Source organism: Centropristis striata, chromosome 14, assembly GCF_030273125.1.
Source record: "Centropristis striata isolate RG_2023a ecotype Rhode Island chromosome 14, C.striata_1.0, whole genome shotgun sequence".
Taxonomy (NCBI): Eukaryota; Metazoa; Chordata; class Actinopteri; order Perciformes; family Serranidae; genus Centropristis; species Centropristis striata.
In genome coordinates this window covers 21,203,708-21,227,373 of record NC_081530.1, presented here as the reverse complement: position 1 = coordinate 21,227,373, position 23,666 = coordinate 21,203,708, and the positions used below count along the sequence as shown (strand labels likewise).

The following is a 23,666-nucleotide window of genomic DNA, read 5'->3' as shown; positions in this document are numbered from 1 at the left end:
CTGTTAGTGGAGGAAAACTAGATCCATTGTAACACGTTTTACAGTGAAGATTTCACTATAGTCTACTCAAGAAGAATGCGAGAACAACCAGAACAGCCTTATTGTTGTTTTTTTAGTATATTTTTGTGCATTTTTGCCTTTAATGGACAGGACAGCTGGAGATAGGCAGGAAAGAGAGAGACAGGGGATGACATGCAGCAAATGGCCGAGGGTTCGATTCTGAGCTGCAGCAAGGACTCATCCTGTGCACATTGGGCCCTTTACCAGGTGAGCTACAGAAAGCCCCAAACAGCCTTATTGTTTTACAGTGTTGTTTTTAACTTGGTAATGTAAAGTGTAACAGTGGGACAGAGCTCATTGCGTATTCAATTAATTTGATATTTGACATATGGTTATTATATAGAGACACAAAAGTATGTAGATAAATATCCTGATTAGTATTGTGATTTCAAGCATGAAGCCCACCCCTTATGTGCATTTGCTTTGTTGTGGAAAGAACATTGCATTTTCTTTGTCAAGGACTTAAAAGTGTCTTTGAGAAAAAGCAGGTATTACCTGAGACAAACATTGAAAAGTTAAGTGCTGCATTGGTAACCGTTTCATGAACAACTTTTAATACCGAGGTTGTATTGGATATTCAAGTTTTACCAGGACTCCATTGAAAAAGAGATTTTTAATCTCAATGGGACCTTTCCTGGTTAAATAAAGGTTTAATAAATAAAAAAATACACAGCAGCTTGAACAGGTGCAACAAAACTAACAGGATAACAACATGAGTAGCAACACCTGTATTAGTTGACTGATATTAAACAATTGACTGAGAAGAGACTTCCAAATTATTTTATTTACATTGATTTACATCATCTTTTCATTGGAAAATGTGTCCACTCATTGTACTGAACATGTATTACATATTAATCAAGTATAACATTACAGTTATGAGTCAAACTAATGAAGCTAATCTAAGAGACATGAAAAGACTACCCTTTTGTCACAAAGGACACTTTGACATCACAGCATTTAGCTGCTTCAGTTTCCAGGTCCTGTTATTGTGTGTGGCTCACTGTGACACTTTAATACAACAGAGCCATCATTTGTGTTATTAGTGACACCTGGTTAAAATGTCTGCTGTGAAAAAGGCCTCTTGTCTCAGTGTAAGAGGGTGGAGGACTGTTCAGTCTCTTTTAGCACACAGCTATCACACAGTGTGTATATTTGTATGAAGGGGCTTTTATTTTCACAGTCCGACACTTTAAAAGGCCTCGGTCAGTATTCAGCACTTGTTCAAAAAAGACATTTGGCACATTTCATGTGGGTGTTCAATCAATGTTGACTGTAAGTGTAGCTGACTGAAGCAATACATTCCTCAGTGTGTGCTATGTTGATCAAAAAGCAGCTGGAAAATCTGCTGCTCTTCCTCTGTCCCGCGCAATCATTCGACCAACATGACTGTGACGTAGTTGGCGGCAGGAGGAACCACAGGTTACTTCAGCTTGGCTTTCTTTCAGTAGCCATGGGGCGTGCACCTTAAATACTTCCCTGTTCTCTTTGCTTGCAAACTGTTTATGCTTCCTTCCACAATCCAAAGACTAGATTAGATTAGATACTACTTTATTGATTCACTTGTCACAGCAGCAAAAACAGAAGCAAATGTGCGAGTATAAATAGAAGTACTTTGAATGAAAAATATAAATACAGATCAAGATTATAGAAAAGCTATGGTAAGTAGTGTAATCATAAGTGCTAACAAAGGTGTGGTGGTGACATGCATCTTAGGTTAATTGGTGACTCTAAATTGCCCGAAGGTGTGAATGAGAGCGTGAATAGTTGTCTGTCTCTACAGCCATGTAAAAAATGATTAGACCACCCTTGTTTTCGCTTATTATGGTTTTCTTGATAATAACCAAAATCATTATCAGGAAAACCTTGGAAAATTGCTAGATATCAGCTCTTAAATTAAACTCTTATGAGCTATTTTTGTTATATTTGTCCAAACAAATATACCTTTAGTTGTACCAGGCATTAAAATGAACAAGAAATTGAGGAAAACAATGGTCTAATATATTTTTCCACGATTGTATGTGTCTGTGAATAAAAGTTTTACTCCTCATTTAGAAGTGTGCTTGAGACAGAGGGCATATGGTGAGTATTTTTGTCATCTAATACTCTGCCCACCCAATTTCCTTATATACTTTTTAAACGTTTTTTAACCTGTGAGCACATCCTTATTATCAGCTCTTTTGTTGAGTGAATCTAAGTTGGGCTTTTATTGTGAAGCTGTAATATGCTGCCTTTGACAATGTAGAAAATACATATTTATTGCCACCTTAGTTGCTGTATCTTATAACTCTTGGCTACACTTTGTTTTGGCTAGGTGTCAGCAGCTCATGTTCAGTGCATCCTGGTACATGTTGGCAAATCCGGCCGACTCTATGAGCGGCTTTCTGTGTCAATACAGCGCACACTGAGGAATGTATTTAATCGGCTACGTTTACCATCAACGCTGACAAATTTTCCCTTTTGCAGACTGACCTCCCCACTGCACAGCTCGTCACTCTGCCAATTGTAACTGCAGTAAACTGCTGAGCCTGAGGAGCTGGATTTTTTTTTAGATTTCTCAACACTTTGCTGTCTTTAGCGCTCTGACCTATGACACTTGTTCAGTAACCAGGCATTCCTGCTCTTCCTCCCTTATCCTCCCCCCAGCTCTTTCCCTCTCTTCCTGCTCGTGCAGTGAGTTCTGCCCCGTTGTTTTTCCGTGTTGTTCCTTCAAGTGGCGTCGTAAGGCGGGCTTGTGGGCAAATCGAGCATGGCAGTACGCACAGCGGTGTGGTCGCTCGCCACTGTGGAGGTTCATGTGGTCTATCAGTGTGGACTTTTGGGTGAAAGTCTTATAGCAGAGGGGGCACTGGTGGGTTTTGCCAGCGCCTCTGTGCACGGCCATGTGTCGGGTGAGGTTGGCGGAGTGGTGGAAGTGTTTGCCGCAGCAGGGACAGGCGTACAGCAGGTGAGTGGAGCGGGAGTGGAGGGCCAGTGAGTGGGCAGAGGGGAACGTCATGCCGCAGTGCTCACAGATCACAGGTCCTGTTACACTTGAAGTAGAGCCCACCACTGCAACAGACTCATCCCCTCCATCGTTTGTTCCAGCCAGCCCTGAACTCCCCTCACCGGCATTCGTATCCTCCAGGCCAAACTGCGTCAAACTGTTGGCCGCCATCGGGGAGACCTTCTCTCCCTGTGTGTCGCCCATGCTGAAGTCTAACTGTGGGAGTTCAACTGGCACATAATTTCCTGTCTTAAGTCCTTCTTGGCTGTAGTCTAAGCTGAACCCCCCTCCCATCCCTGCAGTTGCTAGATACCACATATCCTGGTTTGGAGCCATGCCTGGAGGTCTTTTCTCCTGCGATGACCACCTTCTCCTCTTAAAACCCCGCCCCCTGCCTCTCCCTCTGCCCCGGCCAATTTTTGGGTCTGACAGCCTGCGTCTGAAAGCACGGAGCCCCTCCACTGAAAGTCCTCCTGTAGTGAGATCATCTTCTGTTGGATTCAAGTCATATTCACCGCCTTCTCCAATCAGGACACCTTCTGTTTCAGGGTAACACACATCTGAAGGTCCATCTGAGGGAGCTCCTCTCTCCTCCTCACGCTCTCTGTTCATCTGCGCCTCTTCATTGATATAAACTCTGAACACATCGTAGTCCTCCTGTCTGTTCTCTTCCTCCTCGTCTGATCCATTAACCTGCAACAGAAATTAAAGTTGAATAATGCATCATCATGTCCCGTATTAAGAAATGAAATTCCAGTGACTGACAGTAGAAGCTTTTTGATTAGACTGCTAATTGGCTGCATGTTAGTACAAGACGAGAAGGGGGCATTTTGTACAGTAATGACTTTGGGCTTATTACTGTCGCACACATTATATTGGAATTAAAGATTTGACAGACTGTTAAAACTGTACTACAAAGATACAGAGATAAAAACAGAAATACAGTAAATCTTCACATTAAAGAAACTCAACCAGCAAATACTCTGCGTTAAGTCTTCATAGATGACTTTCAATGGTTTCTAAATTTGTTGCGGATTCGTTTTTTTTTAATTAACTGTTTCAGGACTATAAGTGTCATAAATGAGCTGTCAGATATTGTGCGTGTACCGGAGCTCCATGATCCTGTGCTGTACTCTTTTTCACATTTTTATTGCCCTGCCCTCTTCAACAGCCACCCTTTATCACACATCACGCTTCACTGTCCAGCTGCTATTTATGGACCTTTTATAAAAGTCCTGAAGGGACAAAGGAAATCAAAGGTCTTCTTTTCTTGTGTGTGTGGTCGGATGTTATTCAGGAACCAAAAACGTTTTTTATCTGCTAACTTTGTAGCTCTGAATACAGCTCAACAGGACAAACAGAAAAAAAGTGTGACAGTTAACACCAGTTACCATCCAAAGCAGGTTAAATGACTCCACCAAAAAACAAAATTAAATACCGGACCCTTGTGGGTGACACAATATAAATATACTCTGCAGTACCTTTAAATCCCTTCTAAAGACCCATTTTTAATACAACCATGTATATGTCCTGCTATTTTCACATGGTCCGAAATTATTAAATTATTCCTGTAATCTGATCATTTTAGCATTTTGATTTTTGTTTTAATTTGAAGCACTTTGTTACTTAATTTAGAGAGGTACTATATGAAGTTGATATTGTTATCAGTATGACAAGAATACTGCAGATGTGTGTAGTCATTGTAGATTAAAAAGATATCCTGGTATCCGTTTTTTCTTTCACACACAAACCTTAATGCACGGCTCATCCAGCATGGGACTGCCATCGTGGTGTTGACTGCTGCCCTGAGCAGACATGTCGCCACTGTTCTCCTCCACAGAGCGAACTACAGGACTGAGTGGGTGCACAGGGGAGGGCCGGGTCGTGGGAGGAGATGCAACAGAATGAATACTCCCGCTGACAATCACAGGTCGAGCCTGGCTCTCCTCTGAAGTTATCTAGAGGAAGGTAAGAAGGATGGAAACAAATGAGATTACATTACTATAAATTAAGAAATGGCTGAAAATGTGTTTGTAGAAAACGCAGAACTGAAAACTGAAAATGACTCAGATTGTATGATTCGATGATTAGGATCAAATAAATAAAAAAAAAACCAAATGTTTGTCCGTTTTTACTTTGAAGACTGATTCACATGCAACAGGAAAAATTAAAGACACCAACGTTTTGTCTATAAATTAAGAAAACTTTTATACTGAAAAATCTGGACAATCTAAGGGGCAAGTATTTTTCCCATCACAGCACAAAATATGTCACAAGTTAACAATAATTTAGGTTATTTTTTGGATTACTGACCTTTGGTGGACTGGGGTTTTTTAACTGCACATATTTCTTCAGTGCTCCTCTGCAGCGCTCCACAATATGCTCCATCTGTAGGTAGCTGGCAGCCGTCAGGTAGTTGACAATCTCCTCTGGGTTGAACTGCAGGATGCCAGTGTAACAAGACTGAAGCAGATCACACACCACTGACGAGCTGTACAGCATCGACACCTGAGGAAAAATAGCATAAAGAGCCTTGTTTTTTTACTCAGCAGAAGTGTGAAATGGACACATTTCAACAGAGACAACAGTGTGACGCTGTGTGTGTTGAGATTAATCTACCTGAAGTTTGGGGGACGGGTTGAGGAGGAACTGATCCCTTAAGAAGGGCGAGCAGGCAGCCAGCACCACCTTATGTCCTCTGAATGTCTGGTTGTCGCTGGCCACAATTGTGATGTCACAAAAGTGCTGACGGGACCTCAGAGAATTCAGTTGCTTCAGGGTGGTGTCCCCGTGGCCCGGTAACCGGAAGCACAGCATCTCCATCTTGTCTGAAGAGAAATGGGGAAGTATTCATTACAAGTAACACAATGAGGTGGTCTTTAAATATTTATATTGAAGATCAAAAAGCAGACACTCAAACAATACGTTCAGTGTCTGATACATCATGGCTACCTGATATAACCCCAAACACACATCTGAGGCCGTCTCACATGAACTCAAGATCGCACTTTAGCAGAAAAATGGAATGCAGTCAGACAGGGTTCACATGAGTTAAATGAAATGCTCCGGGCATGATGTGTAATCTGGTATTAAGACGGTCATTTTTTGTCGAGTTTCATTCATAAATACTGTACATATACATGTGTATAGTTGGGGAAAAAGTTTCCACATGTATATAACCTGCACTTGCTTCTACATGTGAAGGATGTGACCTGAAGAAAAGTAATGTTGATATGCCAAACAAAATGTTCCAGTTTTTGGTAATTTCACTTAGGTTTAACATTAATCCTTTCAGTTCAGTTGATCACGTGGAGAGCTGCAACAATAAGTCAATGAACAGAAAAGTATATGCAAGTTTTGCCATAATGACAATAGATTAATTGTAGGAAAAAGGAAAAATTTAATGCAAAAAAGGCTGTTTTCAGCCACCAAACTATTGAAATGTATTGCTTTTCTCTGTTTTATATAACATTAGACGTAGTATCTTTCGTTTTGGACTGACGAAACAAGATATTTCAAAACATCCCCTTAGACTAAGTGAAAAATGTCCACCCCGGTTACTCAACTCTCCATCATTTTATAGACCAAATGATTGGTTGACTCATTGAGAAAATAATCAGCAGATGAATCGATTAAACAAATCATTGTGATCTTAGGTGCAAGCCTAACTTGTAAAGCAGCTTTAATACCAAGAAAAGACACACTCTAGAAAGCATTACGAATCTATTACATGTTATAGTACTGTTATTGAAAATAGTTGCTATAGATGGTATCTAGTCTCACTTTATCGATATTTTATCGATAAACCGCCAGCTTTGACTTAAAAAGTTGGCTAACAAGTGGGTGTTGGGAAGGCCATGAATACCAACATTACATGTGTTTTAAGAGTAGTGGAGTCTATGCGAAAATTAGGCGATATAACGTTGTCGTAAAGGGTTAAAATCCTTCATAACACAGTTGTTTTCGTCCTTTCCTTCTGGCCTGAACGGTAGCTAACGTTAGCTTTAGTTAGCTCGCTGATATTTGCTAGTGACCAACCACAGCAACAAACAAAAGCTCCCCAGTTATCGTGAAACTTTGCCGTCACTCACCTTCTCCCTTTTCCTTTTGTTGGATGTCCTTTGGGCTCTCCAGAAAGATAAATAAATCTGGATTTGTTTCAGCAGGACAGCCGTTAATTCCGGCGCTGTTAGTCACGTTAGCCGGCTGTGGTTCCTCATCCCACCAGCTAATGATACTACCTCGATCTCTGTTTACTTTTGGCCTCTCTCTTTTTTCGGGGGAAGCGCATCTCGTGATAACAAATACAAACCGCTGGTCTCTCTCCGCTAATCTGACCTTGGATCGGTTTTGGTAGGAGGCTTCTCCTCGCGGTCAGTGGTGACATCAGAGTATGCACGCTGACTTCTGATCAGTTGATTTAAAACAAGCGGACCGCTGGGGGGCGGGGCTTCGGGCGGTGACGCGGGACGTTTGGTTCATATACGTTGACGCACGTCGCGAAACATGTCGGCATCTGAGACAACGACGAAGGTAGCGAAGCAACTGCAACACCAAACTGCAACACTAGCGACATTTACATTTATTTAACCACCTGTAAACGCACTTACTTACATGGATAAAGCACACAACTTAAGCTACAGCCTGCCATAATACACAGCGGACTACTTGTCGGTTACAGGAGCTCTTTGTTGCAAGCTGCTCTTATGCTAGCCACGTTAGCCTGTAGCAGCTTTTTGTAAACTAACGTTATTCAGCTCTAATTTTGTTATTGTTTTGCCTATTTTTTCTACTCCTTGACAGTTAATTCCTTATATACCCGTCGTTTTTTCGTTGCTTTAATCACAGTTTGCGTTCAGTGTTGGATCTTGTATGCTCATTTTAGACCAGTTTTCAAACCTAATGTTGAGGCAAACTGGGCTGTTATTATTTATGGGGCAATGTCAGTCTAAAGGAAACTATTTTAAGCTGTGAAAATGTACTATATTCCTGTTTAGTTGACTAATATTTATTCATTTGAATTGGGTAAAAGACATGAATGGATTGATTGACTGATGGCGGCACTTGACGTAACAAGAGAGGAGATCAGCCATTGGTTGAACGGTTTATTTTGGAACGGAGAAGGCGGAAATCAGTCACGTAAATGCTTTTGGTAGTTATAAACACATTAACATAGCATTAACACGACTGTTAGCTTTCTCGTTTAACAGATGTGTAGGGTACAAAGGTATGTGGTGTGTGTGTTACTGGTGACCCCAAATAGTCCTTGAGTATGTTGTCAGTTGTGCTGATTGACACCGGAAATACAAATGATTCATGTTGTGTCCAGCTTTGTGTGGCATTCACTGGTAATGAAAACAAAACCTGAACGATTAAGTGAATATTAACTTTGTGTCCTTTGAAATGTGTTTTCACTAGCAGCATGTTCAGGGTTCTTTTGGCAGTCCATACTATAGTGTGCAAAATGCTTTGAAAGCTTGTGGTTGGTTTTTCAGTGCTTTGGTTTGTTGACAACGAGAGAACACAGCTGCTGATATGTAATGCTGATATGTTGTGTTTGCATCTGATAAAATGCAACAATTTAATAATAATGACCTCAGACGAGAGCAGCATCTTTGTTTTGAGTTTTACCCATAGTTAATAGCAAGCTGAAATGCAGGAATCAAAGACCTGTGTTTTTTACACACATTTGTACAGTATCAATGACAAGTCAGTTATAGGTGGTAATGTAATTACATATGCTTTTTCATTGCAAAAGTTTGCATATATTTAAATGTATCTGCTGATATTTTTGTTGTTGTAATCAGGCCTCACGAGGCCAGGCATTCTTATCAAGGTCATTAATTGATGGCATTAATCAGTCGATTGATTAATTGGTCGACCACTATTGAAAAGTAGTTGTATATTACTGTATGACCAGATGGTTTTGTTGTAGAATTGGTGGACAGATTGGGTTTGAGCATAAAAAAGAATGTATCTTTATAATAATACATATAATATTAATAATAATAATTATAATAATAATAATAAGGATGAAAATAATAGCAACAATGTGAACAACAGTGAATAAATGGATCCATTAGTCTGCCTCGTGAATATCAATTGCTTTTTCCAAGGACAAAAATTAGCATTTTCTGCTTTTTGTTGTTTCTCTGCCAGGAGCCTCCTGAAGCAAATGACTCAGAAACACCAGCAGAGCCATTAGCTGGACCAAGTAAAGTAAAGGAAGGTACGTCTACAGGGCGATATTACATTAACATACATTATGTATATTGTATATAATGTTTGAAATCTATGCCTTTTTATGTAGACAAATAAACTGAATTGTTGTGATTTTTGTTTTTACTACTTTTCCAGACAATGCAGCCTCCACCACAGTTTCTGTTGCCAAGAAGATAGAGCCCATGGGTGGGATGTCCTCAATGTTGTCGTCTCTGCAGCCTGGGAAGGAGTCTTCTAGAGCGGGAGAGGAGGGAGACAAATGGTCACCTGCCTCCTCCCCAAGCAAACCAGCAGCAGGTAGGACTTTGGATGTAGTTGGTTTTCATCCATGGTGCTAAAGCGGGGACTCTCTGTTTGATAACTGATTGTTGTTGTTTTTTTACTTCCCTCTCACAGGACATGCAGCCAAGTCAATTTCATCCTCTCCTTCTACGTCTTCAGCGTTGTCCCCTGGCCGAGCAAAGATGAGTGTTTCTGGACCTGGCAGTAGTAAATCCATCATGGCACCTGCCCCTTCCTCCTCCTCATCGTCCTCGTCGTCTTCCTCTTCTTCTTCTTCCTCTTCATCGTCTGCCACAGCTTCCTCGTCTCCTTCTGTCTCTCCTGCCCCACCCAAGATCCACCGGGCCCGTAAGACCATGAACAGGCCTCCGTTAGGGCAGGTGAGCCTATAGAGCATCCACTCAAAATTCAAAATGTCCATTTCATAAAAATATCCTCTCAGCAAAGATCCAAACGTCATAATATCACAATTGCATCCTATACCCCACGTCTATCAAATAAAATCTACAGCATACATTTCCATGTAATTTGAACTACATTTGTAATTTTTTAGTGTAAGATACTTTTAACATACAGACTCAAAATCAGTCATAGCACAATAACCTTAAGACTTACATTTCAAATGAAAAAATGAAACAAAAAATACTTTTGAATAAAATAACTAAGAATAACAACAACAATAAATGCACTTATAGATTTCCAAGGTATATTGACAATAAGAGCATTTTTAGCAGTTTCCAGAACAGAAGTTTTCCCATCTCCATCCCATCACTAAAAAATGCAATTCTTGCAGAAAATGTCTGAAGTTTTTCATACCAAATCACATCATGGATTTTTCTATTGTGTTCCCGAAGGTCTTAGTGTCTTAATGTGATATTTTGGCCATTTTAAATAATATGTATTACAAAAAATTGCTCATAATCTGTGTAACAAATGGTATCAACCTAAAAATTGCTGCAACAATTTATGAGACATAATTGAGCACAGCATCTGTTTTTGTATGCTCATATCATAATGCTCTAAACCCTTATACCTTCAGATGGATACACATTTTAATTAATGAATTCATTAACTTATAGGGAATTTTACACTATTGGAGCAACTGGTTAGCATATTGTGATTAAAATGAGATTTGATGACTTCATGAGTTCTTAGCAATTTCTTCATGACCATTTGAGTCACTGAATAATTTCATTTCACAGATGAATCACAGTGATGCACCTGCAACACCTTCAGGATCCTCTGACCCTGAAACTGGTTAGTGACTACAGCATTATCACACTTACTGTTGTAAAAAAAGTGGTTTCTTGTATAAGTTAGGACTCTCTCTGCTGTGCTTGTCATCTTACCAATAGTTGCAAAAAGGAGAAAACTGGGTCATTTATCTGACGGCACACCTGAGAAGTCAGAAAACATTCCAGAAAATGCTCAAACTGTGGTAAGATTATGTATTTGCAGGCACATAATTTACATTTACTAATCTTATTACATGTACTTAGTTCGATTTTTAATATTCTTATTTCTTTCAAAACTCAGGAAGAACCGTTATTCCACAAAAAGGTGGAGTCTGTTACCAAGACTTCACCAGAGAAGAGCAATGGCAGTGTGGGGAAGTTGGAGGAGAAGGTAGCCGAGAAAAAACAGATCTCCAGTCCGTCCAGGCGAGATTCAGAAAAGGTTTGAGGCGTCTATCTACTTTTTGTCCTCTATAAGTAAACACTTGTGCACATATTGTTTTGATGTGGATATGCTGCAGGATTTCCATAAAAAAAGTCAATGGTGATAATTTTTTCTATAATTTTTTATTTTATTTTTTCTATTATTTTTTCGTAGTAAACATGTATTTATTTTGTTTCTTCTGTAGTTTGAAGATGGTGGTGCAGAAGTAAGGCAGCACACTAAAGACATAGGGGGGTCAGTGAACATGTCGGATCATGTGAGTGATTCTATCTATCTTACCAGATTGATAATTACTTTCTTATCTAGTTATAGCGACACTAATCTCTTACTTTATCTGTAGCTTCAGGCAACAGTTTGAAGTTTTAGCTTGGTCACAGTTACAGTAGTCAAGATAATAGCAGTCCAATGTGACTAACCAGATTAATCCAGGTTTTTAGTATATTTTTTTATTGCTACATGGCAAACAAGGTACCAGTGGGTGCAGTAAATTCTCAGAAAACCAACAAGACCCAGCATTCGTGATATGAACGCTGTGGAATTGGGCAATTAGTTGAAAGGGGTGTGTTAAAAAAAATAGCAGTGTGGCATTCAATCAGTGAGGTCATCAATTTTGTGAAAAAACAGGTGTGCATCAGGTGGCCTCTAAGGATGAAGCCAGCACTTGTTGAACATGCAATTCTCTTTGAAAGCCTGAGGAAAATGGGTCGTTCAAGACATTGTTCAGAAGAACAGCGTACTTTGATTAAAAAGTTGATTGGAGAGGGGGAAACTTATAAAGAGGTGCAAACAATTATAGGCTGTTCAGCTAAATTGATCTCCAATGCTTTAAAATGGAGAGCAAAACCAGAGACACGTGGCAGAAAACGGAAGACAACCATCAAAATGGATGGAAGAATAAGCAGAATGGCAAAGGCTCAGCCAATGATCAGCTCCAGGATGATCAAAGACAGTCTGGAGTTACCTGGAAGTGCTGTGACAGTTAGAAGACGTCTGTGTGAAGCTAATCTATTTACAAGAATCCCCCGCAAAGTCCCTCTGTTAAAAAAAAGGCATGTGCAGAAGAGGTTACAATATGCCAAAGAATACATCGACTGGCCTAAACAGAAATGGAGGAACATTTTGTGGACCGATGAGAGTAAAATTGTTCTTTTTGGGTCCAAGGGCCGCAGACAGTTTGTGAGACGAGCCCCAAACTCTGAATTCAAGCCACAGTACAGTGAAGGCAGTGAAGCATCATGATATGGGCATGTTTGTCCTACTATGGTGTTGGGCCTATTTATCACATACCAGGGATCATGGATCAGTTTCCATATGTCAAAATACTTGAAGAGGTCATGTTGCCTTATGCTGAAGAGGACATGCCCTTGAAATGGGTGTTTCAACAAGACAATGACCGCAAACACACTAGTAAACCAGCAAAATCTTGGTTCCAAACCAACAACATTGATGTGGAGTGTCCTGCCCAATCCCCAGACCTTAATCCAATTGAGAACTTGTGGGGTGACATCAAAAATACTGTTTCTGAAGCAAAATCAAGAAATGTAAATGATTTGTGGAATGTATTTAAAGAATCCTGAAGTGGAATAACAGATGAAAGGTGCCATAAGTTAGTTGACTCCATGCCACACAGATGTACACACAATAAAAAATATACAAAAAACCTGGATAATCTGGTTAGTCACTATTATTCTGAACACTACTGTACATACTTGTGCTGACACAGATGATATTGCAGTAGACCACTGAGCCAGATGCAACACAGATTTGTATGCATTCAGATGAAAAATAACTTTGTTTGTCTCTTTAATCCTCTTATCAGGGACACAGTCTTAAAATTGCCATGTAGTGCCAATTGTGGTCACAAACATCTCAAAACTGCGACTGTACAAACTTCGTCAGTTTGTTCTTTTTTCTGCCCTTCACAGATGTCACATTTTTTATTCAGACAGAATTTCTCCCTTGCAGAGTTCAGAGTCTGTAACAAAGAGAGCCATCCAAAGTAGAAATGAAAGCGAGGAGTCTTCGTGGCAGCAGTCAGACCAGGACAATGACAGAAACACAGCTGATGTGGTGGAGACGGCGGGAGGTGAGTGACATTCCCTCTTAGAATATTTTTTAACAGAAACATCTATTGCAATCTTAAATCTAAATAAAACATAATGTTATATAGATTAAACAAGTATTCACCCCCGTAACTTTGAGCTTTCATAGTCCTCACTCATGCAGCCAGTCGCATAATAAGCTGAATGACGATCACCTGTGTCTAATCAAGACGAAGGATTTAAGCTTAAATCCTGTCTTGTCTGGAAAAGCCAACACTTGCTTTTCCAGTTTCCTGTCAAAAACCTAAACTATGAGGACAAAGAAAAATCACCAAAAAATAAGTGACAAGATTATTGAAAAGTACACATCAGGCGAAGGATACAAGAAGATTTCCAGGGCGCTGAAGGTATCTCGGAGTACAGTTAGGGCAATCATCAGAAAATGGAAAGAATATGGTACGGCATAAGAGCAGGTTGTGGTCAAAAACTTGGTGTTTGTGGAAAATAGGCACTCGAATGTTGTGAAACATTGAAGTGAACAGCTTTTTTTGGTATTTTATCTTCAGCATGTGTACTGCTTTAAATCTGAATTTTCTAACAGGAATCTCTTGTGGTTGATGATTGGTCAATTGGTTTGTTCTCAGCAGGAAGGCCTGCTGAGTACACTGAGGTTCCCTTGGATGCTCTGGACATCGCTGCTGCAGACAGTCTGACACTTTCTCCTCATCATGGTACATTTATGATACAACCCCAATTTAAAAAAAGATGGGATGTTGTCTAAAACTTAAATAATACAGAATCATTTTCTAATCCTTTGTGACATATATGTCAGTTGACATCTATTAAAAGTAATATATGAGATGTAATTGCATATAAAAAACATACAAAATATACATATAATTGGTTAAAATTCTATTGGGTAAGTGTCATTCCATTGTCCTTTTCTCTATAATCATAGTTGGATGAAACAAGCACTTTTAGGGACAATACTTTTATTTATTTATTTTTTTTCACTTCTAACATCGGTGATTGCTGCCAGGTCTTTACAGGACACTTAATTGGATGTGTGTCTGGGATGATTGGTCAATCAACATAAAATGAACTTGCAACTATTGTAATTCATTTTTAATAGGGTTGTACCATTATATGACTAGAGAAAAAATACTGCTTAACCGGTATTAGACTAGCTCAGCTGCTGGAGCTATAAAGTATAAAAGTCAGTATAAGAGCATTTGCACACTCAAATCTTTTTTTTGGTCTGTCAGGTCATCAACCTTGGTGGGCATAATAGTGACACCAAGTGAATGCACATGATCATTGTTTTCATTCTACTTTCTTTTATAACATCTTAAGGAATTTACGTAATACTGTTACAACTAAAATAGATTTCTTGTTATTGTGGTCGTATAAATGTAATTTATGGTGCTGTTAGACAGCAATAATATAAATACATCTGTACCTTGAGCTGCTGTGACAACTAAATTTCCCCACTGCGGAAAAAATAAAGACTTATATTATCTTATAAAGAATGAAAATGTTTCTCTCCTCTGCAGAAGGAAGTGATGCAGGAGACACGGAGCGGCTGGAGGAGCTTCCTCTGTGCAGCTGCAGGATGGAGGCTCCTCGAGTCGACAGCACCAGCCACCGCGTCAGCAGACAGTGTATGGCCACTGAAAGCATCAATGGAGAGGTTTGTCTGCCTTGTTTTTTTGTGTTTGGGTTGATTCCGCAGGTGGTCACAACACATGTAGTCATTTTGAAATGAGTACCATCGTGCAGAAAAATGGGTATTAAAAGGCTTTGTTTTCAACGCACAAAGCAGTAATATCATTTCTATTTGGCACCAGCATACCTTTTCACTATACTGTTTGTTAATGTTTGCTGTTTCTGTTGATTTGGATAGCAGGGCAGTGTTTCTTCTGGCTGACTATGTAATCGTCTCTCTGCTGCTCTGTTTCTCAGCTGAGGGCTTGTACCAGCCGGACTATAAAAGGGGAAACGATGCGGCCGTCAAGTCGGGTGCCCCTCATGGTGCTTTGTGACGTCCATCGCTCACACATGGTCAAACACCACTGTTGTCCGGGGTGTGGATACTTCTGCATCGCGGTAAGGAGATTTAACCTCAATATCCTACTTTCTTCTCTTGATATTGTACTTTCTCCTCCTCGCTATCCTACTTTCTCCTCCTCGATATCCTACTTTCTTCTCTTGATTACCTACTTTCTCCTCCTCGATATCCTACTTTCTTCTCTTGATTACCTACTTTCTCCTTCTCGATATCCTACTTTCTTCTCTTGATTACCTACTTTCTCCTCCTCGATATCCTACTTTCTTCTCTTGATTACCTACTTTCTCCTCCTCGATATCCTACTTTCTTCTCTTGATTACCTACTTTCTCCTCCTCGATGTCCTACTTTCTTCTATTGATATATTTCTTTCTTCTCTTGATTTCTCACTTTCTCCTCCTTGATATTTTACTTTCAGGGCACGTTTCTTGAGTGCTGCCCAGACCAGCGCATCGCTCACCGTTTCCACCGGGGCTGTGTGACCGTGCTGGGCGGTGGTCGCAGCAGATCAAACGGCGGCGGCATGCTTTTCTGTCCCCACTGCGGTGAAGATGCCTCCGAGGCACAGGAGGTCACCATCCCCTCCTTCAGCTCGGCCACAGCCTCGGCGACCACCGTCGTCACCATGTCGGCCTCCTCCACCACCACCCCATCTCTACCGCCCCCAGTCCCAACAGCGCCCTCCCTCACAGCCTCGACAGGAGGGATGAAGGATGGGAAGATGCCTGAGAGACCTGTCAGGTAAGATTAGATGATGTGCGAGGGAATTATTGGCTCCATTAAGATATAGAGATCTGATTTTCTTACCTGTTCACTTGCTCCTCCAGTGCTCGTATACGTAGTCATGGCCTGGTGACGCTGGCAGTGGAGCAGCAGCAGCAGCCCTCGCAGCCTGTAGCGTCTGCAGCAACTGTAGCCACCGTCCCCCCGGCAGAGGAGGGGGTGGACAGCGTGGGGCCGTCTCTCTGTATGCCAAACGGGAAACCGGTTAGCCCTAGTGCACTTCCACCCGGGCCCAGCAGGGCGGCGCTGCAGAAGGCCATTCTCACACAAGACACCGAGAGGTTGGAGTTTAGATTTGATTAAACAGTCCCAGTAGGTTAAAGGATTGAACAGTGGACTAGATACAATAATTCAGAGATTTAAGTAAATTTTCTTAATGATGTTACTTTGGGATCTTGTATATAATGTTTAGTTTTAACGGAAAAATAAGCTTTCAGTTCCTTAAAGTTACAATCACAAAGATCTAGTTTATTGTCTTTGGCAGCACCTATTATGATAACCAGTAACTGCAGGTGTGCAGTAATTGCGGACATTTATTTTCTGGCCCCTTCCAGCCCCATAACTTAGCAACAGAAGTGGAGATTGTGACCATATTTTATATTTGGTCAAATGCTAAATTGTTGATGCTAACATTTGTACACTGCAAATATACAATAAAACCTATGGGCTGTGGTAGATACTGACTTAACAGACAATATTTAAAAATCTTTGAGATTATTACTTTAAAGTTCTTGCAAATAGTAATATATTGAAGATGTTTTTGTGCTAGTTTATACATTTGTTATATTCTCCAGCAGCAGACAATTTAAAAATACAATCAGTATCTGTTCATAAACTCTCAATTCATGCATCTCCACTATCTCTAGAAATCAGCTGCTTGTTGCGCACAATTCGTCTGAAGCGGCAGCAAAATTGTAAGTTGCAGTGAAAGTATTTTCTGTTGTGTGTAAATGCATAGCTATCAGCGGACAAGAGGACATCCGATGAGTTTAGACCAATTTGGTGATTGTTGTTGTTTCTGACTTGCCAGGAGGAAGAAGTTGAGGTTCCACCCCCGCCAGCTTTACCCTGCTGCCAAGCAGGGAGAGGTGCAGAGAGTCCTGCTCATGCTGAGTGAGTGGGCCTGCACTTTTCAATTATGACAGTGTAATTCATGTGGTACAAATATTTTTTAAAAAGCTTGATGGTGTATCGGATTTTACCTGGATTTGATCACACGGTTTTAATGTGTATTTCTTTTGTGGGAAATGTTTGTGCATTTCCTCTTGGCTGCTAGTCACGAGACAAGATAATTGTGAATTTGGACAGTCTTTTTGTATTAAAACTGTGTGTGTGTGTCACAGTGGATGGCATCGATCCAACGTACCAGCCTGAGTCTCAGAACAGGCGCTCTGCTCTACACGCTGCAGCTCAGAGAGGTCTGCTCGAAGTCTGCTACATACTCATACAGGTGAGAAATTTAGACGGTTTCTTTTCTTTGATTAATAGAACTTGCATTTATTTTCTTTTACATAATGAATGGAATAATAACTGGTTTGTTCTGTACAAAAGACATTTTTGAGTTTTTCCTACTTCTAGCCATGACATTGCTGTTTCGATAGAGGTTCAGGATTTACAGTCATGGAAAAAATGATTAGACCATTGTTTTCTTCAATTTCTTTTAATGCCTGGTACAACTAAAGGTACATTTGTTTAGACAAATATAATGATAACAAACATAGCTCATAAGAGTTTAATTTAAGAGCTGATATCTAGACATTTTTCCACGGTTTTCTTGATAATAACCAAAATCATTATGAAGGAAGCCATGGAAAATGGCTAGATATCAGCTCTTAAATTAAATCTGTTATGAGCTATTTCTGTTATCATTATATTTGTCCAAACAAATGTACCTTTAGTTGTACCAGGCATTAAAATGAACAAGAAATTGAAGAAAACAATGGTCTAATAATTTTTTCCATGACTGTACATATTGCAGTGACAAATTAGATCTTATATCAAGGATCATATGTTATTGTACACTGACAGGCCGGGGCTCAGGTGGATGCCCAGGACAAGGAAAGGAGGACCCCTCTGTTAGAAGCGATCATTAACAATCACATCGAGGTGGCTCACTACCTGGTCCAGAACGGAGCCTGTGTCTATCATAGTGTGAGTGTCTGTTAGTTCCTTCAATAAAAACATAATTGTGAACTTAAGTTGATCTGGATTTCAGTCTTGCTTTATGTTCTTCAGGAGGAGGATGGATATACCGGCCTCCACCACGCAGCCAAGCTGGGCAACCTGGAAATCGTCACCATGCTCCTGGAAACGGGGCAGGTTGACGTTAACGCGCAGGTAAAGGAGGGTCTAAATGTCAGTATTTTAGCACCTTCAGATAACCTTCTATTTGTAATGAATCTTTCATACCTTAAAAGGCCATTGAAGGCTACCTCTGACTCTTCCTGTCGGTTTATTTCAGGACAGCGGTGGCTGGACGCCGATCATCTGGGCTGCAGAGCACAAACACGTAGATGTGATAAAATCGCTGCTGAACCGAGGAGCTGATGTCACCATTAATGATAAAGTAAGTTTTTACTCCATAACACTGATGTTTGTCGATTGTGTGACATGAAAAGTCTTTTTACTGAATTTGTGGCAGCTTCTCTGAGTATTCCTGTTATACAGTCATGGAAAAAATGATTAGACCACCCTTGTTTTCTTCAATTGCTTGTTCATTTTAATGCCTGGTACAACTAAAGGTACATTTGTTTGCACAAATGAAATGATAACAACAAAAATAGCTTATAAGAGATTAATGATGAGATGAACAAGACATTGAAGAAAAAGGGTGGTTTAATATTTTTTTCCATTCCTGTATGTGCTTAACAAAGCAAAACATTGGGTGCCATCCGTTGTTTTTTAACTCCCTGTTGCCCCTCTCAGCTGTGTTGTGTCGTAACAGGTGGTGAAAGAGACCTAACGGACATAGTCTCATGAAAATGTTTCAGGTTATTACTTTAAACAGTCACTTTCCGCCCCCTCAGGAGCTGAACGTGTGTCTCCACTGGGCGGCGTATGCAGGGAACGTTGACATAGCAGAGCTGGTGTTGAACTCTGGCTGTTCACTCGCCTCAGTCAACATGCACGGAGACACGCCGCTCCACATCGCCGCCAGAGAGGGCTTCTTGGAGTGTGTTACGTGAGTCCAAGTTAACAAGTTGGAAGCCTCATTTAATGTACGAGACAAGTATATATATTATAGTGTATTTTCGAAAACGTCTTTTAGCATTTCCCTCATCTGCTCTCCAATTTCCCCCTGTGTGTCCAGCTCTTATACTAACAAATATTTGGTCTTTGTTCTGCAGGTTGTTCCTGTCCAGAGGTGCAGACATTGACATTGTGAACAGGGAAGGAGACACGCCTCTCAGCCTCGCTCGTGCGGACACACCAGTGTGGGTGGCTCTACAGATCAACAGGAAGCTGAGAAGGGGAATAACCAATCGTATGCTCCGGACTGAGAGAATTATCTGCAGGTAGGGGTTTTATTTTCATTGAGTCTTGTATTCCAGTGATATACTTGATCTTGTATTTTTTCCCCCCAGATTTAACTCCTTATTTGTTTGTTTTCCAGTGATGTTGCGCAGGGCTATGAGAATGTACCGATTCCCTGTGTGAACGCAGTCGACGATGAGGGCTGTCCTTCAGACTACAAATATGTGTCAGAAAACTGTGAAACTTCAGCAATGAACATAGACCGCAATATAACACACTTACAGGTATCAGAGTCTTGTTTTAACTTAATTCTATCTATTACAAAAGCATTTACTTTGCGAAAAATGCATCTAATGCCTTTTTCATTATCTTTTTTTCAGCACTGCAGCTGCACTGATGACTGCTCATCTAGTAACTGCCTCTGTGGACAGCTCAGTATCCGCTGCTGGTACGACAAGGTAAACAGAACTGTTACAGAACTTTTACAGCCACTTCATCAAAATAATCTGCTCAGAATAGCTGTTTGATTTAATTGAAAGCCTTGACTGACTAGCAGAAAAAACAGTCTTTCCATCAGATCAATAAAGATCTGTGCAATTTGCAATTAAAAGCAGAAATTCTGGAGAAAAACTAGAGGGGTTAAAATGATTTTAACTTGATGTTTTTTTGTTTTTCTAGGACCAGCGGCTGCTCCAAGAATTCAACAAAATTGAACCTCCACTTATATTTGAATGTAACATGGCGTGTTCCTGTTACCGAACATGCAAGAACAGGGTGGTGCAGGCCGGCATCAAGTGAGAACTTTTAATTTGAACTTTCTTGATCTTTGTTTGGATTTCTACTTTCTGAAGTTTTTTGACTGGCATGAATAAGCTTTAAAATATCATAGAAAAGGTTATTTATGTCAGTAATTCAATTCAAAAAGTGGAAATAACACATTATAAAGATCCATTACACAGATAATGAAACATTTCATGTCTTAATTTATTTAATTTCTTCTAATTATAATAATTATGGCTTACATTTAATGAAGGCCTAAAATTCAGTGTCTCAAAAAAATTTAGTATTACAAAAGACCAATTTCAAAAAGTATGTTTAATATGGAAATGTTGCCCTCTGAAAAGTATGTCCATCTATATATGCACTAAATACTTGGTTGGGGCTATTTGACTTGAACTACTGGAAATTGACTTTTCCATGATATTCTAATGTATTGAGATGCACCTGTTTATGCCAGGGCTTTGACACCACAAGATGTCCTTTTTTTTCCTTCAGAGTTCGTCTTCAGCTCTACAGGACGGAGAAGATGGGCTGGGGAGTTCGAGCTCTGCAAGATATTCCCCAAGGAAGCTTCATCTGCGAGTAAGAGAGTCCATCCTCTAGACACATAACAGGTTCTGTTTTATATGAAAAGTCGGAGATTAAAAATTAAGCTTCTTTCCTCCTTTTTTACACAGATATGTCGGTGAGCTCATTTCTGACGCGGAGGCAGATGTTCGGGAAGACGACTCCTACCTGTTTGACCTGGACAACAAGGTCACCCTCTTTAAATGTGTTTGTTTTTCAGTTTTTGTTGTATAGAAACAAAAAAAGAGCGGTGACTACAACTAACATTGTGGAAGAGAACCTTTAGGACATTTAACCAATAATAAATGACTTAAAGTAAATAATTGACCAGATGTTAAGCCATGCAGTCAGCACACAAAATACACCCACAGCAGCTAAGCTAGACAAAGATCTCCCAATGTTTTACATCCAGGTAACATTTATTAAGAAAAAAGTGGCTTTTGTTGACTTATGTAAATACTGAAGTTACAATGTTAACATTTATGAATCCATCACCTCCTGTATTTGGAGTTGGAAAAAGCCAAACATAATGATTTCATTTATTTTTTTCATACAAGAAGGTTGACGATAATAAAAACAGAAAAGAACTTGTCAAATAACAAATCATAATTTTAATGTACATATTTCAGTAAAGCTGACAGTATTGGGTTTCTATCACAATGTATGTTTTCTGTCTTGTGTTTTCTGTAAAGGATGGGGAGGTGTATTGTATCGATGCCCGGTATTACGGCAACATCAGCCGCTTCATCAACCACCTGTGTGACCCAAACCTCATCCCGGTCCGTGTGTTCATGCTGCACCAGGACCTGAGATTCCCCCGCATCGCCTTCTTCAGCTCCAGAGACATCCTCAGTGGACAAGAGCTGGGGTGAGACGCTGAGACAGTTATGATCACCTGACTAGAAATGATTTGTTAACCTTCTTTCTTACTCCAAATTCCCTAATCTCATTTTTATTTCTTGATCCTTTAATCTAGTATGATGGTTTGCATTTAATCACTTTGTATTCCTTCTTATTTGACAACATATCTGCCCAAGAGTTTTTTTGCTTTTTTAATTTAGAAAAATAGGCTACAGATAATAATTATTTGTGTTTTTTTGCTGGCATTTAAACTGTTGAAATGTAAAAAAAAAAATACATGCTCTAATTTCTATTTTTGAAGTTATGATCATTTTGGTTAGAAACAGGAAAATAATAGTAATATATAGATTCTATATTATAGAATATTTATCGCAGTGAGTTTATAATTAAAAAAAATATATATAAATCTTGCACTACCCCGAAAAAAAATTCAAAATCAATGCTTGCTAATCAACGATATATGCCAGACTGTGAAAAAAAAAAAAAATGTTTTTATATTAACAGAATTTTTTATTTATTCAAATAAATACATTTTAAAACATTAATATTTGGTAGTTATGATCAGGCCTGGTGTTGGTAAATATATTTACTTTGGCAAAAGTGTAAAATAATATATAATTTTTTGCCCTTTTTTTTTTGGATCCAGACATTTTTGTCTGAAGGAAAGAGGAACTTTTAAGGTGATGCAAAGGGATAATGCTTATTCAAATAATTTTAAAATTTCTTTTTTTTTTTTTTTTGTTAGATTCGACTATGGAGACCGCTTTTGGGACATTAAGAGCAAGTATTTCACCTGTCAGTGTGGATCAGAGAAATGCAAGCACTCGGCCGAGGCCATCGCCTTGGAGCAGAGCCGACTGGCTCGACTGGAGTCTTGTCCAGAATCGGGAGCTGACTGTGGATTGACCATGCTGGGAAACTCTTAAAACACTTAACCCATGAGGCCTTTGGATTAACCTCGGCAATGGAAATGCACCTTGAGAGTTTTATCATGTTTAAAAATTCTGTGTTTAATGCATGGTGCTGTTTTTTCTACTTGAAATTACCTTCTTCTTTCTTTTTTTCTCCAAAACTTGCCACCTTGAAGTTGATAATTTCCCTTGTTGTAGTGGACATGGGCCTTAACATATTTTTAAACTGTGTGGGTATAAAACATAAAAACTTTTGATTCTGTACATACAGTATGTTTACTGTACATCACAACCATGTCCATTTGCCTTGATACATGAACTGTGTGCCATCATCTAATTGTCGTATTTTCTGTTGTGCGAACAATGCATTTTTTAAACCGTACAGTAATGGGTTAACCCTTTACCTACACTGTACTCAACAAGGACCTGAGGGATCACATTGTTTCTGGATGACTGTGTTCTTTATTTTTATACGCATCGTTTTCTTTTTCACATTTAGTGTAATAAATTAGCTCATGAGTTGAACTTTGGGCTCTTGTATTAAATGTGTCTTTCTCTTTTTAAATCTGTGCTCACTGATTTAAATTATCTCATGTAATCCTATAATCCTACTTTTTTAATCTTGTGTAATTTTGTGTGTATGAACCGTATGAACAAGATGTGAGCGCTCATCAAGACTGTTGCCTGCTAATAATGATTATGTATTTGCAGCAGAGGGCATTCACAGGCCACAATGCAAAGCAAGAGAGATGCTGCTCTGTGTTCAGTCAGAGATGTCAAAGAGAAATGAAGGGAAGATGTCCCACTCTGCCATAAAATATGTGTCCATGAGTCTCTTTGGATTACGAGGTAAGGTAACACAGATCATTGATCTATTGTCTGATATCCCTGAAATTTCAGGATGTATAATAAGTAGCCAAGTCTTGAAATCATGAAACACTTAAACCATTAT

The 23,666-nt window shown here is 39.6% G+C and overlaps 2 protein-coding genes across 4 annotated transcripts; one reads left to right on the top strand and one right to left on the bottom strand.

Moving 5' to 3' along the window:
- Window positions 1-818: 818 nt before the first annotated feature.
- LOC131984984 (zinc finger and BTB domain-containing protein 12-like) lies at window positions 819-7,277 on the bottom strand. Its single transcript, XM_059349982.1, has 5 exons — window positions 7,138-7,277; window positions 5,666-5,874; window positions 5,360-5,554; window positions 4,798-5,004; window positions 819-3,739 (listed from the first exon to the last, which is right to left on the bottom strand). Exons 2-5 carry the CDS (start codon window positions 5,867-5,869, stop codon window positions 2,648-2,650), a joined length of 1,698 nt encoding a protein of 565 aa, XP_059205965.1. The 5' UTR covers window positions 5,870-5,874; window positions 7,138-7,277; the 3' UTR covers window positions 819-2,647.
- A 272-nt stretch (window positions 7,278-7,549) lies between these two features.
- On the top strand, window positions 7,550-23,239 carry ehmt2 (euchromatic histone-lysine N-methyltransferase 2). Of its 3 annotated transcripts, none has more exons than XM_059350375.1 (29): window positions 7,550-7,579; window positions 9,206-9,275; window positions 9,404-9,565; window positions 9,665-9,930; window positions 10,753-10,807; window positions 10,906-10,988; window positions 11,087-11,227; window positions 11,415-11,486; window positions 13,196-13,316; window positions 13,920-14,003; window positions 14,826-14,962; window positions 15,235-15,378; window positions 15,757-16,079; window positions 16,166-16,402; window positions 16,988-17,035; window positions 17,152-17,234; window positions 17,465-17,571; window positions 18,150-18,272; window positions 18,357-18,458; window positions 18,583-18,687; window positions 19,148-19,302; window positions 19,469-19,636; window positions 19,735-19,879; window positions 19,976-20,053; window positions 20,274-20,389; window positions 20,871-20,957; window positions 21,053-21,131; window positions 21,635-21,810; window positions 22,549-23,239. In XM_059350375.1, the coding sequence occupies exons 1-29, from the start codon at window positions 7,553-7,555 to the stop codon at window positions 22,727-22,729; spliced, it is 3,675 nt and encodes a 1,224-aa protein (XP_059206358.1). In that variant the 5' UTR covers window positions 7,550-7,552; the 3' UTR covers window positions 22,730-23,239. The 3 variants fall into 3 exon arrangements, with proteins under 3 accessions (XP_059206358.1, XP_059206357.1, XP_059206359.1); XM_059350374.1 differs by having other exon boundaries at window positions 13,917-14,003; XM_059350376.1 differs by lacking the exon at window positions 16,988-17,035 and having other exon boundaries at window positions 13,917-14,003.
- The last annotated feature ends 427 nt before the right edge of the window (window positions 23,240-23,666 follow it).

Excerpts from the sequence above, each read along its gene's own strand:
- LOC131984984 (XM_059349982.1), bottom strand. The coding sequence starts at position 5,869 with ATGGAGATGCTGTGCTTCCGGTTACCGGGCCACGGGGACACCACCCTG. Across the intron at positions 5,555-5,665 it reads ACCCGTCCCCCAAACTTCAG|GTGTCGATGCTGTACAGCTC; the intron begins GTAGATTAATCT and ends ATTTTTCCTCAG. Across the intron at positions 5,005-5,359 it reads AAAACCCCAGTCCACCAAAG|ATAACTTCAGAGGAGAGCCA; the intron begins GTCAGTAATCCA and ends ACCTTCCTCTAG.
- ehmt2 (XM_059350374.1), top strand. The coding sequence starts at position 7,553 with ATGTCGGCATCTGAGACAACGACGAAG. Across the intron at positions 17,572-18,149 it reads TCTGCTACATACTCATACAG|GCCGGGGCTCAGGTGGATGC; the intron begins GTGAGAAATTTA and ends GTACACTGACAG. Across the intron at positions 18,459-18,582 it reads AGGTTGACGTTAACGCGCAG|GACAGCGGTGGCTGGACGCC; the intron begins GTAAAGGAGGGT and ends GGTTTATTTCAG.